At 38.2% G+C, this 16,591-nt stretch overlaps 2 protein-coding genes and 1 long non-coding RNA gene across 4 annotated transcripts in view; 2 read left to right on the top strand and 1 right to left on the bottom strand.

Annotated features, from left to right (window-relative positions):
• Window positions 1-6: 6 nt before the first annotated feature.
• LOC114154649 (uncharacterized) lies at window positions 7-1,859 on the top strand. 2 transcript variants are annotated; one of them, XR_003597589.1, is made up of 2 exons: window positions 7-36; window positions 1,392-1,859. It is a non-coding gene; the product is annotated as an uncharacterized LOC114154649 (long non-coding RNA). The 2 variants fall into 2 exon arrangements; XR_003597588.1 differs by lacking the exon at window positions 7-36 and adding an exon at window positions 43-290.
• A 7,206-nt stretch (window positions 1,860-9,065) lies between these two features.
• Window positions 9,066-10,655, top strand: LOC114154186 (hydroxycarboxylic acid receptor 2-like). Its single transcript, XM_028033044.1, has one exon. It carries the CDS (start codon window positions 9,087-9,089, stop codon window positions 10,038-10,040), a length of 954 nt encoding a protein of 317 aa, XP_027888845.1. The 5' UTR covers window positions 9,066-9,086; the 3' UTR covers window positions 10,041-10,655.
• A 1,883-nt stretch (window positions 10,656-12,538) lies between these two features.
• The window catches only part of kntc1 (kinetochore associated 1), a 30,253-nt gene continuing 26,200 nt past the window's right edge, over window positions 12,539-16,591 (bottom strand). Inside the window, exons 60-62 of the mRNA XM_028034805.1 lie at window positions 15,770-15,924; window positions 12,777-12,864; window positions 12,539-12,698 (exon numbers count right to left, since the gene is read on the bottom strand). Coding sequence (XP_027890606.1) covers window positions 12,663-12,698; window positions 12,777-12,864; window positions 15,770-15,924 — 279 coding nt within the window. The 3' untranslated portion in view covers window positions 12,539-12,662. The remainder of the gene's footprint in view (window positions 12,699-12,776; window positions 12,865-15,769; window positions 15,925-16,591) is intronic.

Genomic DNA, 16,591 nt, shown 5'->3' with positions numbered 1-16,591 from the left:
TCGTGTCCTCTAGAGAGCACATCCACCTACAGGCAGGTTGTTTTCAGATCAGCTTCTTTCTTTATCCATCTATGTTTTTTTCGTTTGTTCTGCCCTCTCACCTGTTTTCATGGGCGCCATTCAGATTAATCAAAATGCACCGGGATTATTATTATTATTATCATTGCGCGATTATTTCTCTAATCCTGAGGTTTCATCCGGTTAAAAAGAAACGAAAGAGAAAAAAAAAAATCTACGAGTGACGACACAAACCAGGAAACGAGAAACAGATGATGTGGGTGGACTGACATGTAAGATTTCAATTATAACACATAATTACCACTTCAGATTAATTTAAGAGTCACTTTGGGTTTTAATGGTGTTTAAAATAAAATAGCGGTTTTTTGGGGATCCTCTAACAGTGGGGACTCAGCTCAGCCCCTCCCCCCCCCCAAATTAAATATTTTCATTCAGTGAACCCTCAAATAAAATCACATAGCCTCCATCTTTGATTCCCCCCACTCTTGTATGTATATTAGATTTAAGTTTAAACTCTGAAAATACCATTCTAATACATAGATATGCCTTGATCTAAACCATGTTCCTGTGGAGCTGCTTTATGTTTAAAGTTTCTTCCAGCCTCTAAGCATTTTTTCTTACTTAATTTAGCTCCATCCTTTTTCCATCAGCTTCCCTGAAGAAGATGATTCCCACAGCACGACTCCTTTGCTGAACAGCTTGGAGTGCAATAATTGTTTACTCCAAGAGTTATGAACTTGCATTTTTCCTGCTAATGTAATATTTAGTCATTTAGCCAGTCGGACAGAGTTTCTGGACGGAGCAGCGGATGATAACACTGGATACAAATTACACCAGCCAAAATGCTAAAGGTCACAGAGTGATAGAAGCACAGATAGAGGAGCAGAGAAAAGGAGAAAACAGGCATACACCACCACTGAAGTCATCATTGCAATATTTACCAATGTCACTGCAAAATCTTCTAATACAATGCTCAAAATTTTTTATTTTGGCTATAAGTTAGGGTGAAATTCATCCTATTGTAGCGTATTAGTTTTATTCCCTGCTGCTGTTTAGATTCATCTATACTTCCTCATTATTTTGTAACCTTTCCTTGGTTTGCTTTTCAATGGTTTACCACAGTGGGTTGTGTTTCTTGCTCTTTCATTTTCAAACCAGATGTGTGATGTGTGCAAAAAGTTGACTATGCGTACTGATCTTTGATTGACTTTTTACTGTCTGCAGAGTTTGGAGACAACACAAGCAAAACTGTACTTTTCATGTACATTGGTGTACATAAAAAATATTGCTTACAAGTTTGTCCGACTGGAATTTCTTGTTTAGTTTTTTTTGGGGGCTGGGTGGAGTTTCAACCGTGATGTTTTTGTTCACAGGTATGCAGGTGAAGGAAACACAATGGCTGGTGGGACAACAGGAGGTGGACATGACAGGAACATGTTGTCTGTCCTGCAGGCCAAACCGGCTCATTCAGATTTTTCCGCCCCTGTCTGAACTCTACGCAAACATTACAAAGCAGAATCCAATCCGGTGAGGCAGAAGCAGTAACATCCATGGATGAGCGGCTCAAAGAAATGCATGATTCATTCAAAGTATGTGGCTGACGTTACGCTGGGTGGATGAAGTCACGCAAGGACGGCTTTTCGTAAAGTGAACTGTAGAAAGGTGGAAAATTTACCTCTTTTCACTTTTTTACTCAAGTTTTTTGATGCAGTTGTGTTAAGTTCTTAGATATTTTAAAAGTCCCTTACTTCATTTTGAATCAAATGTAATACGTTTGTGCTTTAAATGTCCCTTTAAACTTAATAAATCAATCCGTCTAGTTTCTAAGTTGATCCCCATTACAATTTGATACTATTTCTTAGATTCAATTCTTTTTATTCTCTTTCTTAGTGTTGAAATTCTTTCAAAGTGGTATGCTTGTCTGCCGTCCACTAGGTGAAAATATTTTTTCATTCACTAAAAATCTGCCAATGTACATATTTGCGATGGAGGAAAAAATATATATATACATTTTTCAAAGACTATTTAATGATTTTTGCCAAATTCTAAAAATGATTCAGTTTTAGTTTTGCTGCCAGTTTTTTACATTTGTATAACTTGGATTAAACAAATGGCATCAAATCTAAGCTCTTTTCTAGACTCTTCTCTAAATAATGGGATAACAAAAGTGAGGTAATTATTAGAATTGCCAAGTAGGGAAATATTTCAGAAAATAAATGTGTTTGCTATGGAAATAACTAAAATACAAATGATTAAATAAAAGTTAAATTGCTGAAATAGGCATTGATTGGTTGAAAATTCTTAAGTTTTATTAATATTGTTCAGGTATGTTGCATTAATGATGAGATTTATAAAACAAAGGAAAACCTCGTGGATAGACAATATTTCTATCACAACGCTTAAGAGAGTTGCTCAGTACAAATTTGCTTAGCAAATAAATTGATTACAAACGTTAAAATGATTTCAAATGCTTTCTCCTTTTTGTTTGACCCTCAGAAGTTACTTTAGAAAAATCTGCATTTTTAAGCTTTGTCCACTAGATGGCGGTAGATACTTCTGTGGCAGCCTTTAGAAATCTGACCCTCAGATCATCTGAACGCACAAAGCTTTTAATTTATCTCCACCAGCAGGCAGTAAAACATGCTTTAATCTACCTCTACACTGATCTCGTGCTGCAAGCCACAAACGGAAGCAACGTTTTAATTAAGATTGGACAAATTCAATGACAAAGACTCTGCCGAGTGCCATAATGAAATGCTGAGCAATTACACGTCTCCTGAGATTCTCCAGTCTCCGATCTGGTTCAGTCAGCAGGTTTCTGGCTGCTCACAGGGATCGGATGTCACCCGATCAAAGGATCTTCATTAATTTGCTGTTTTTGTTACGTTGTTAGGAAGCTGTGCTTATTTGTGTCATAGATTAAGATACTGAAGCCCAAATCAAATCATTAAATTCACGTAGTGTATCAAATCACGGCTCTCTTTGTATTTAGACGTGTTTTTAGATAGTCCAACTTTGAAATGAACCTGCAGAAAAGACTGAATCGTGTTGGATACTGAATCCTAGAAACAATAACAAATATTTATTAAGTGTATAATTTCAATTAAAACTACATTCAAAAAAGAAAATTAATATTTATACAAATGATGCAGCAATCAGTTAAACACACAAACAATTCAATGTGTAAACTATCAACTAAAATTAAATTCATGGTGAGTTATAGTTGCATATAACTTTTTTTATCTCCTGTGTTAAAGTGCATCAGAAAGTAATTTACATTATGAACATTCAAAACGTTTAACAGCAGACCAATTACTTTGTGTCCAACAGTGTTAGCCTTTGATTATACATTGCCACACTATGAGACAATTTAATAAATCATTTTATTGATCATTACTTTTTATAATTATCCTGAGGACATAATGTAAATCCAGAAACATATGACGTCTACAGGTTTTGTTTCCAACATAAACAGAGCCTACAGTCTTCCACACAGTGTTCCCTGGTTCGGTTCCCGGCCCGGGGACATTCACTGCATGTCGTTTCCTTCTCTCTCTGACCTCCTTTCTGTCAAGCTGCTGTTGAATAAAGGCCTTAAAAAATCTTAACGAAAAAGGTCTCAGCTAGTTTATATTAAAATCCTGATTTAAATGTAAATAAAAAGAAGAACCTCATGGCTTCCTGAAAATCTCAAACCGCACATTTAGCACTTTTTTCTATGTTGGTCTTCCTTGTGAAGTGCAGATTGCCTTTCTGGAGCTCATTATCTCATCTGCAGGCATCAAAGCAACACCAAACACCAACATGCTGTGCAACTTCAGTGGACCGGTGCTGATCAGAGTCCTCCCTCCACTGCTGCAGAACAACCAAGTCAATGTTTTGTTGATGTTTAGCCCTGATCTCTGTCGTTTGGAGAAGTTGTGAAAAGGTGTGTGCGACTGAGCTGCACCAGTTCTGTCAGGAGGAACGGACCTGAAGTCCAGCAAACTACTGTGAGAAGCTTGAGGAAGGAAACACAAAAAATTTGGCCTTAAATTTTTTAGCAAATATAAATAATTTTGCCATTTCCAACTGACCACAGTTTCCCATGACCAAAATCAAGAGAAGTTTGGTTTGATTTAATGTGAGACGGTGTGGGAAAAAATCTGTGTGTGTCTTTTTATTTGGTGTAGGGTGTGTTCAGAAGCAGACATGTAGTATTTTATAGCATAATTAAATTACTATGTTACCTTCAGTTGTCATAAATATACTGTTTACATCAAAACATGACTTCACAATTTAATGCCTTGAAATTGGCCTCTGTCTCTTTAAGAAATTCCTGCTCTTTCTGACACTCCACCTTCAGCATGGTTATTACAAAAAAGCTTCTCCATTAAGCCTTTAACTACATTCTTAGGAGCGCTGCACCGAGAAGCAGTTTGTATGTTGATCTCAGCATACAAACACATGACATTCCACCATGTGTTTGCTAATTGCTGCTGCCGCTAGTCTGCAGGAGCTAAGTGAGGGAGTTGCATGAAAGAATTAAACTCCATGAATAACATTATACCATGAAATAAAGCTAAAACAAAATTTCAACTTTACATAATTCTGCCCTGCCAAGTGCCGGCTCTCGTAGTGCGACCGCTGACAGATTGGCCACTGGGAACATTTGTCATTTTAACTGGCATGTCTTTATCCCCATAGTGAGACACAAAACAAATACTATAAAAGAGAAGTTAATGTTGTGAATGTAACTCTGGTTCTCTAATTAGCATGAGGGAGTGTCTCACCAGTCCACACTCCCTGCTGAGGAAGAGGTGAGTATTTCTGAACGGTGACTGATGTGACGTCACCCTATTTATGGGTGGACGTCTGCCGAAAGCATTTTAAATATTCTCACCCTTAACTCGATTCAATCGGATCTGCTTTATTAAGCAAAGACAAATGCAAGGTAATATTCAAACACTAAATATAATGGATCGCATAAATAAAAACAGAAATCAGATTGTTCCTCTGAGTCTTCATGCCAAAAAGGTTTTTGACTGAGAGAAGTGGGAAATTTTGTTCAATGTTATTTGTGGATTAACTTTCCATGGAAACTTTGGTTATATTTTTTAACAAGATCGATTGACTAAGAGAAATCGAGATATTCAAATACTGTATCTTTGAATGCTGCTTTCATACCCAAATTAGATATGAGATTTCTTGCATAGTGGGGCTTTAGTGTTATTGCTGTTAAGTTTTCAACATAAACAGTATTTTGTATTATCTCAACTGATCAGTGTCTCTTCTTCCACGTCCATTTTTAAGAAAAACTTTTTCAATCATTAGCTTTGTGTAATGCATAAATAATAGGTAACAGATTCTCCTCTTTCCCTTCTGATCGATTTCCTGCTTGTCTTATCGGCTGTGCAGGTGGGCGGTAATTTCCTGGTAGGTTTCCTGTTGTGCATTTCAACTTTGCAGAATAGTTGAAATGCACACTGATCTAGTGATCAGTGTTTCAGATCATTAGACACTGGGGTACTCTATTAATTATATGAATATTGAAGATGATTGGATGCAGTAATTTTATTTGGAGGCATCAGAATAATATCCAATATCTTCTCCAGTTATTTTAGTTTTGTTGATGACAAGAATTAAATGAGCTGGTTGATAATTACCACTGAGAGGTTGGTGAATGTTTAGAAAGGCATACACCCGACCCATGCACACACAGCTCAGTGTGGGAAAGGTTACAGACAGCCATCATGGAAAAACAATTAATTTTCATTTCCTATTTCCCTCTGATCAGAAAATACACAGACTCAAACACACATTCAGCTATTTATTGACTGTAGTTCAACGTACACCAAACACTTTCTGTAACTATCAAGAGGTTTAAATTCAACACAATCCTGGTTGGATATTTTAACCTGTCTTTTTTACAAAGCTGGTAGCAGTTTCATTTCCAGAAGCTTAATGTCATCCTGATGCATGTTTGGGATTATTTTAGCACTGGATCATTTAGTTTTGTCCAAACTCTCCCTCTCAGATGAAAGGTGTCAATGGTTGCTAACTAGAAACCAGATCAATAAAGAAAGTATCACACACTCTAATGTTCCTTTGTTCAAGGCTATAATTGAAACCAATCAGCCAAATGCTCATCATCACACCTTAGGTTTCACACTTTGGTTTTGCTTGCCACATGCATCTGCAAATAAAGACCACGAGCGCAAATGCACGTTTCGAACACACCATGAGAAATTCCCGTCATACTTCACTTCATACTCTGAATAAAACCGAAACATTGTTGAGGATGTAGAAGTCTGGACACAACCTACCAATATCACTTCTCTTCTTCACATACTACAGTTCTTAGTAAGAATAATGTCAAACCTTCCTGGTTTTATATAGAGAAAAGACTGACAGCAGTAAAACTCTTCTGTGGGTCGGTAGAAATTTATATTTAACCATTTCCAGTCAGAAAACACACACTGTGTTGTTTGTGATGTAAAAATAATATTTGATTACAAGGCTCTTGAAGGGGAAAATTACAATAAGGTCACATCTGCTAGTTGTACTGCTATATGTGTATTCTAAGTTCCTGTATAGTCCCACCAAAATATAACTATTTGGGTTACATGTAGAAGGTTGGGAGTTGTTTTCCACAGCTGCATTAGAACCAGTCTGTCTCACCCCTTGTGTTGGAACCTTTATCCTTGGTATAAAACTCATGTGTTGTTTCTGCCTGGCAGAGCTTTTCATCCAGACTTGCTTCATTATCGATTGTCCTACAAACTCTCTGAGTTGTGCACAAGTCATAAATAAACCTGATTGAGTGATTTTACCTGTACAGTGTTTGGTCATAGTTTTTTCCACAACACTCTGTAAGCTGACCTCTAACTAACCTAAAACACAAACTTCAATGTATTCCACTGGAATTTTACAAAGAGGCCAACAATGTGAGGAGCTGAACAGTGAATTTCTGTTCAGTTCCTCCGAATCAAAGCTTGCTAGAAAAACTGCAGTTACAGCTGCAGAGCGTTTAGAGTATCTCTGGACCAAGTTTGTAAAAATAGCTTAAGGTCAGCCAGATCAGATGAAACCCTTCTATTCTCTCATTTCACTATAATTTGCCAAAAAGACTCTTATTTTTATTTTTACATATTTACTATCACTACATGGACTTCTTACCAGTTTGTATCTCATCTGCTTTACTTCAAGTATTATCCTTGGTATAAAACTCATGTGTTGTTTCTGCCTGGCAGAGTTTTTCATCCAGACTTGCTTCATTATCGAAGATCTTAGAAGATCAACTTTAAATTCTTGCCTCAGATTCTTAATTGGAAATAAGTCTGGACTTTGATTAGGCTGCCCAACTTTCGTGTTGTAGGAAAGCATTCCCTCGACATGATGCTGCCGTTACCATGGATGATGAGTTCAGGTTGGGTGTGGCTCACCTTCTTCCACATGTTTGTTGCATCCCCTACTAGACCTGCAGCAGACTTCTTTTACCGTTCATAATTTCCATACGGGTAAAATTTGTCGCATGCATGGCGAATAGTTGTCCATCTGTGGATCTCTGCAGCTCCTCCAGAGTTACCATGTGCCTCTAATTATTCTCTGGGGAATACTCTCCTCTTTCGTAACGTAACCCTTCTTTAACCCCGTCTGCTGTGTTCCTTCATGATGCCGTTTGTTCTCAAACAAACCCCTCTGTATCCCTTTCATGCATGAATTATGATCCTTTGTGTCAGAATTATTTTTCCATTTTTTAAAATTTTTTTCTTAAGGCATAAAAAAGGTAGGAAATGTTTTTTGTAAAAATAATTTTTTATTTATTTTTTATTTTTATGTGATCAATTGTAATTTTGTCCAAATACAAAGTTGTTATTTGAAAAATACATCAGTAGTATTGTTCCTTAGGGGTTATCTGATGTCACAATATTTTTTTTACTTGCAAGAGTCGTCTACAGTAGAAGGAGGGACCGGGTCGGTTCTCATGCTTTTTTGTCTGTCGGCCATATTGTATTTAACAAAAATTATTTCTTGCATTTGCAGCTGATGGCCAGTAGTTGATGGTATATTTTATGATGCATTAGTGTCCACTTCAGTGGTCTGTGTGCATTTATAGCATAAAAATCCACAGGAAGCACAAGAAAATGGCTTTTAGATAGCTGTCCACTGTAGTGGCCACTATGCATGAAAGGGTTAAAGTGAGATCAGATGGATGCCAGTGGACACCATTTACTGATGAGGTGACTCCTGAAGGCTGTTGGTTGTTCATACATGGGTGCAAAAGGAGCTGAATGTTCACCACACTTTACAAACATTGCTTTGTGAAAAACTGTTATATGAATTATTTTGGTCTACGTAAAATCCAAATAAAATGCATTAAAATTGGTGGATGTAATGTGTAATGATCCAAGAGATATGGACGCTTTTCCAACGTGCTGTAACATGTTGCTTTGGGGAAATGTTGGTTTGTAATCAAAGTCAGCTTTTGTTATTTCAAACTGAGGGGAGGGTTTATTCTTCATACAAATGTTTCTTTTTAAGGAGATCCGTTTCTCAGTCGTGCAACAATAAACCTGTTAGACTTGACTTTTACATGTGTGGGACTTTGTGTTCATCGTGTCTCAACTCTGGTTTCTCAGAAGGGAAATTAATAGCCGCTGCTGAAAGGAGAAGTGCTGCCACTGAGTAATAGGTGTTTATTCTCTATGAAATATAGTTGAAGTATTGCTTTGATATATTTCCATTCAGTTTAGAAGCTTTTACTTCAGTTTGGCCAATAGATTTGACTCAGCTGACTGTGGTTGCAATCACCTGAAACATGATAGTGAATAAAATGCATCTTGCATGTAAGCAAATGGCTATGTACTGAAAAGAACATGTGTGCAACTTTCTAAACGATGAGAAAATCTTTGAAAAAATCTGAATTAAAAGTAAACAAAAGAAGAACTTTGTGGCTTCCTGGAAAACTCAAGCCACACAACTAGCACTTTTTTTTTTCTGCGTTGAGGTTTCCCTTTTAAGGGAGGACGGCCTTTCTGGGGCTCATTCTCTCGTCTGCAGGCATCAAAGCAACGCCAAACGCCGACATGCTGTGCAACTTCAGTGGACCCGTGCTGATCAGAGTGCTCCCTCCGCTGCTGGTCACAGAGTTCGTTCTGGGTCTCGCTGGAAACGGTTTTGCTCTTTTCATCTTCTGCTTCCACTTGAGGCCCTGGAAAAGCAGCACGGTGCTACTCTTCAACCTGGCAGTGGCTGACTTCATGCTCATCATGGCTCTGCCCCTCCGAGCCAGCTACTACCTGTCGGGGATCCGCTGGATTTTCGGTGAGACGATCTGTAACGTCTGCCTCTTCATGCTGGCGATGAACCGCAGCGGGAGCACTTTCTTCCTGATGGTCATCGCCCTGGACAGGTACATGCGTGTGGTGCATCCCCACCATCCCATTAACTCCCTGAGCGTGGGCAAGGCCATGTTGGGCGCTCTGGTGCTGTGGCTGGTCCCCATTACAATGACCGGCCATGTCTTCTTTCTGCATCACATCAACACAACCTACTGCGAAAGCTTCATGGTGGACACGACCTCCAGAGGAAACCTGTCCTGGCACAAATTCACATTTCTCTTCTCTTTCTACATGCCTCTGCTGGTGATCCTCTACTGCACCTTCCAAATCATCGGCCACCTAAGGAGGAGACAGCTGACCAACCAAACCAAGTTCAAAAAGGCTCTGTACTTCATCGTGGTGGTGGTGGTGCTCTTCATCGTCTGCTTCCTCCCCAGCAACATCACTCTGCTGACCATGTGGATCAAGATGCTCCGAGGATTCGTCTGTGATGACGTGGAGCAGCTCACCACCGTGTTCTACATCACCATCAGTTTGACTTATCTCAACAGCGTGCTGGACCCCGTGGTCTACTACTTCTCCAGCCCAGCCTTCAAGAACATCTGCAGGAGAACGCTGCATCTGCCTCAGTCAGAGACTTGTGAGAGCACGGAAAAGAGAACACGTGAGACGGCGTCCCAGTCGCACAGCCAGCTGTGATCTGCAAACTCAGAGTTAACATCTGGTTAAACTGCATCAAGTTTGAGCAAGATGATGCTGTTCTTACTTCCCTTATAGCCGCTGAAAATGCGTTAACTGTACTTTTCTTGCACAAGCATGTCTATGTATGACCATGAATGCATTTTTTTATATAATTTCTTTTGTTGTGCATTTTATGTGAAAGTTTTGCACTTTTTGTTCACTTTTCTGGTGAACATCGCTTTAATGATTGTTTTTTCTTCTCATGACCTTATATGGAAACAAATGTTGTCAATGAACAGGCATTGAATGCAAATTAAGGTAATCTGATATTTTTGTACATATGTCATCAAATGTGTGACATTTGCTGTCTAAAACCAAACAACTGTGACTACTTAAAGAACTACACTGAATAAGTAGTACATGTACCTACAGGACATTGCATCAAAAGGTTTGGTTTCATTAAAACGGTCTGTTTCTTGTAGGGTTTTTGCAACCAAATTATGTGTCATCTTTAAGTTTGCTGAACCATAGATTAGTTTAAATACTTTGGTGGATGGATGATAGTATGGATTGTATTTCAGAATTTAGCTTGTCTTGTACCAGTCATCAAATGTGCAATAAATAAAGCTTACTTGACAATTTTTAAATGACGAGTCTCTTTGTGAACACAAATGCAAAAAATCCTCCATGTCAACTTTCAGAAAGACTTTCAATATGGTTATGAGTAATTTCAAATCAATGCAGAAAGCTAAATATTAACCTCAGGCATCTCTTCGCTTTGACGTATTTGGTGATAGTCATTAAGCAGATGTCAATGTGAAAGCTCCACACTTTCCAATATTAAACTTTTCTAGCTTCATGTATTTCTACAGTAACATTGTTCCTCAGTCACAAAATGACAAGCTGATTAGGAGCAATGGAGCTCGTCTTTAAAAATATTGTTCAACATTTGGTGAGAGATCAAATCACCCATTTTTAATTAGATTAACATTTTTTCAGTCAGTCTATTTTACTTGTGTATCCCAACTAATGTATTTTTTTTTACAGCACCAGATTCTTCTGGGTCACTTGTCTACTTTTTCAGTGAATACTTCAATAAATTACAAAGGTCTTAAAATGCATGAATCTCACATATTATTGAGTTTGACTGTATGCTGTATGGAAATGTTGATACATCTGGGCTTCCTGCATATTTTGCATATGAAAACTACATATTTCCCCCCATCACTATTTGCCATTCCAGGCATTGGAGAACAAATTTAGCTGTATTGCAAAAAAAATTTATTTCAAAATACAGGCTCTGTAAAACAAAGTTTGTAAATTAAGATGTACCTAGCAAACCCTTCATGGCTGATATACTGTAGATGTCTGGTTTCCTTTGAGGTCTGGCCAGCTAACTGTCTGTCACAGCTGCTGCTGAGCTGTGACCATTCGCACCTGATCATCATCGCCCTGATCTCCAGCTGCTGAAATATAAGGACAGATCTTCCTCCTACCCCACTTCAGATTGTTGTGAAACCCAAAGCAGTAAGACCTTCAGGCCTTCTACAAACACTAGAGCGATTTGTCCAGCGACTAACCTGTCTGTCTTTCCCCCCCCCCCCGTCCTAACCTACCCCACTGGATTTGTATTCGCTCATTGTTCTGAATTCACTGCGTCAGTCCGTGCCTGAATTGTGTCACTTTCTTTATTGTTTTACGGATCAGTTCATGTAAAAGAGAAAAAAGCATGTTGCAGATTTTAAAGAGAAGTATAAGATTTAAATCTCCAATCCACAAAGACACTATTCAGTGCTTATGCATTATAAACTTCCAGAAGCTAAAGACGCGTCAGTGTTTTGTCAAAGCTCGAAAATTCAACAACATGCAAACAGTGAGACTTCTCAAGCGGTCCCTTAAAAAAAAAAAGAAAGCTTTTGTGCTCCATCAGCCTTGCTATCCATCTCCTGTTCTGTTTTGTAATCTGATTTCCAGAGAGTTCATCAAAATCTCTCTTTTTGTTCACAGCTGCATCAGCCACAGACAGAGATAAAGCTCTGCACAGCGTTTGCTTCACAGAGAGCGGAGCTCTGACTCAAAAGACGTTGTGCCAATGTTTCCCATCCTCGGGAGAAATAGACGGGACTGAGGTAGTGAAACACACTTCCAGTGTGTGACCCCTGGCCGACAGAGACTGAAGTCTCCTGCCAAATGGGTGGGATTGTTTATATCATTGACCACGGTGAGATTCAAAGACAATAAGCTACTGGGGTGGAACCTTCGCCTCTCCGTTTTCCCTTTGAGTAGCAGCCTACTCAGAAAAGATGGGGAGACTTTCCCATATGGTTGTGGAAAATTACAAAAAATGTCTGACGGCTCAATTGGTGAAGATTCATCTGTTATTCCAAAGGCCTCTAGTTTCTGGTCAATACTTACTGAAGGGGTGAAATGACCAGCTTTAACATAAATAAGCCGAAAGGTAAATAAAAAGAGTTGCACTGCTCATTTTCCCTCTTAAAGAATTACTCAACCAACAATTTAAGGATGATAAGTTTATTCAAAACTACATGAACAAGTTAAAGACAAGAAAGTGCAAATACTGCAAGTATGAAGAAAACAGAGACAGAATGTATAAATATAAAGAGTAAAAACGATGTTGCCTTATCCGGACACTCCATTGGTCGTGCTGAGAAAATCCTGAAAAACAAGGAAGTGTAGCATGAAGTTTGGTTTGTTACCAACACAGAGCTGTACCGTTTGGTAATATAAATGTACCTTCAGGCAGCCGTTAGGCAGCGTTTCCCCCCGCTGCTGCTCTCTGTGCTTCAGATACTCACGAGTGAGCGAATCAGCATCATCCTGACTGAAGAGGAGTTTCATGTTTTAAGTAAAACTCAGAAGTTATGAAATTGTTCTGAAAGCTTTGTTGTGCTTTTTTAACAGCTCGTTCTGCAAGCAGCCGTCAGCGGTTAACAATGCATGCTTACAGTTTTGGTCAGAAGTTTATATGGTTGGCAGCCCCATAGCATAATCCCACCACCACCGTGCAAATTTCTTTGCTTTGTAAAAGCATTCATCCTGCTAGGCATTTTTTCACATTTTGTTTGTCTACAACCACAAAGTTCAAATTGAGTTTCACATAATAGAATAACACAAAGTAAATCAAAACAGTTAAGTGGAAATAAAATGATACATCCATCCATCCATCCATTTTCATTCAAATATTATTTTTAGAAGTAAAAGTCTAAAAAGGAGGTGTAACCGAGTTGTATTTCTCTTTTGTTATAATTACACAAAGTCTTATATTGTTATTCAGATTGGTCCTTTACATGACTTTAAACCTTTGAAAACTCTGTCATTGCCATAGCCGTGTGACTTTAAGATAGGGAGCCCCTCCTTTTTATTTCTTCTTCTGTGGTATAGTTGTTAAATTGTTTGCTCCCCTTAGACCAGGGGTCCCCAAACTTTCTCCTGTGAGGGCCACATAACTTGTCCCTTCTCTAATGGGGGGCCGGGGTCAGTTTGTAACAGAAAAAGTGTGACGATTGTAAGAGTGCTAAACATAAAAATGTATTGTTTTTCAGAAAGCACAATCAAATAACCTTTTCTGGATTCTTCAGAGAACAAAAGTCAGGAAATAACACTATTTATGAAATAAATAATAACCAAATAACACTGGGTTCTCCACATAAAAAAAAGGGTTAGGGTCAATTATATGCATGTATAAAATAGTTACTAACTAGTACTTAATAATAAATAAAGTTCATTACTAAGGAACATTTATTTTATTGCAAAAGTCCAACTTATCAAATAAAAATGCACATATATGAAAATACTCTGGTATTGTTCAGGGGGCCGGACCAAATGTGGAGGCGGGCCGCATCTGGCCCGCGGGCCGCAGTTTGGGGACCACTGCCTTAGACCCTCTTTATCCTGCAGGAGAGGTGGTTGTTGTTCATTTTCTTTACCTAAATACATCCAGTTTATTCATAGATTTATTACGTTAGTCTTCGTTATTATCACTATTATAATAAATATGTTCCATAATGTAAATATTTAAGTGAACGTACAATTGTAAAGTAGCAGGAGATAATTTTAGTTTCGCTATGTACTTTTGTTTTGTGTAGGACTTGGAGTGGACAGCCCAATAACACAGTTGTTCTCTGTTCGTTCTTCTCGTCAGAATAAACCAACAAACCACCAATTCCAAAGAAAAACGTGTCACGGCCTAGTTTTTAAATAAAACCAGCACAATGGAAAAAGGATCTGGTTACAGAGGCACGCATTTACCTTCAGTCGTATTTCTATCCCAACTTTACTTATCTAGTGGCACAAATCTGCAGATTCTTTGCAAAAGAGTCAAGTGAGTCAGATCGCAGAAAATCTGTGAACATTTACTTGCAAGTCTTGCCACAGACTCTTGGATTTAGGCTATACTAACTCATAAATATGCTGTCATTGTAGCTCTGTGTGAGCTTATGGTTGTTATCCTGCTGGAAGGTGAAGTCTCCGCTCCAGTCTTCTTCCAGGATTGACGTGTATCTAGCTCTAAGCGTCTTCATGATGCTGTTTGTTCACTAATGTTCGCCAATAAACCACTTAGACCTTCAAATGTGACACTAATGGACTCTCTTTACCAGTTGGGTGACTTCATAATTATGCAACATTTTGTGATCGTTTATCATGAAACATCTCAATACCCACTGATTTCTTACCTTATTCAAATCCATAAGTGATAGAAAAAAATTTATTTTTAAAAGGCGTACCTCAGAAATGTGAGGTGAGGACTGCGGTTTATTTTTTACGAATTCAGTTGATATTAATACCTTCACGAGCGATTGGCTGCAACTAAAGTAAAACTTGTTAACCATAAGTTGCCCCTCCCTGCAGCAGAAGCTGCTTCATTCTATTTTAGTTCAGAAAGTCATAGTGTTACTTCTTTATTTCTTGGTGCCATTTCTTGTTATCCATCTCCCATATACGGTCTGTGGGTTTCCATGATGTTTGAAGCACATTGATAAAAAAGGCCGCCCAACAGCCATAGCTGGAGTCTTGGTGGAAGCCAGCTTGCAAAGACACAAATAATCCCACCCTGAAGTTGGGGCATCATTTGTGTCTTGCACTAATTGCTTCACAATGCAAAACTTTTTTATCATTTAAAAAAGCTGGAATATCTTTTTGTGACCTGCTGCTGATTGATTTCTGGAATCTCCTCGCAAAACCATTTAATGAACACAGGCTGAATGTGGGACATCCTGGAAGATATTTTTTTGTTTTCAACACATTCTCTCAGATGTGTCTTTACGTAAATTTTTATGTATTTTTCCATTAATCTATGCAGGATTTAAATGTAAGTCTCGACATTTATGCGTGAAAGAGAGGCCGATTTTTAACCAATGATTAAACAAGTAAAATAATCAAGATTTCATCATTTTAATTATAAATGTACTGTAGTACATTAGTGTGTCCTTTATCATGTCAGACCCGAGTGCTTAAGTAGAAAGTAACTGGACTTCTTCTCTTGTTTTAGAGCCTCTGAAGTCCCTTATGGGGCAGATAGCAGACGTGAGTTTCTGTTCAGCTCAATGTTCGGTTTTTCTTTTGCTTCAAAAAGTCTCTATTGATGCCACTTGATTTGGTTCAATAGTCCTGTCCTGGATGATGAGTCTACACCAGTAGAATCTCAATCGGATTCTTTGACAACGAGAAGGGACATCTGAAGTGCTTTAAGAAAAAAATTATTTTCATGAAAACCAACAAATCCCTACCAGTTCTGGCTGATCAGGAACTCCACCAACTCCTTCAGCTGGTTGGGTTGGCCACTGGACACAACGAGCTGCTTCAGGTGGGCGAAGTGTTTGGTTTTCATCACTTTCTGGTGCTGTCCATTTTGGCTGATGAACTTTAAGACCGTCTCCCTGATCTAAGGGAATATAAAAGTATCAGCCTGTAGATGGAAGAGAATATAACCCCAATGAAAAGTTCTTCTTTTTGTATTTCTGTTTATTGCTCTGTAGCAATTTGAACAGTGTCACCAACAGCTTCCTTAACTTCACACCATCAAATTCATCCAGCATAATTTCCTGTTCAACATGTTTTCTGGGACTGGATTCATTGAAGATTAAAAAGAGGAAAAATATACATCAGTGTTCTTTGCATGAAATATGCATTTAAAAAGAAGTGACATAATCAGGATGGAAGCTGAATTTTTGTACAAGAAGAACCTGTAAAGCTTGAGGCTCAAATATGACCCATGAAATACAAACTTGTTCAGTTTTTGCAAACTATAAACTTATTTTTTTAATCTAAAATAGTAGAAATAAAATTAACTGTTTGATGATTAGGCTCTATATAGAAAGTACTACAAAATAAAGTCTGAAGCAAATGCTCACTTTAAATACCTTTAAATTTAGCTACAGATTTAGTCAAAACCGCCTCACTGGTGGTCTGAGACTTCAAAATACAGGAGTCTAAAATGTTGCTATGTGTTATTGTCAAGCAGGTTATGCAATTAACTGCCTTTTAGGGACAGCTAAATTCAATTTTTGCCCAGGTTGTTGCAAGAGTTAAGAAATTACTTAAATAGTACC

This window comes from Xiphophorus couchianus, chromosome 12, assembly GCF_001444195.1.
Source record: "Xiphophorus couchianus chromosome 12, X_couchianus-1.0, whole genome shotgun sequence".
NCBI classification, from domain to species: domain Eukaryota; kingdom Metazoa; phylum Chordata; class Actinopteri; order Cyprinodontiformes; family Poeciliidae; genus Xiphophorus; species Xiphophorus couchianus.
The sequence above is the reverse complement of the archived record's forward strand: the minus strand, read 5'-3'. Positions and strand labels throughout refer to the sequence as shown.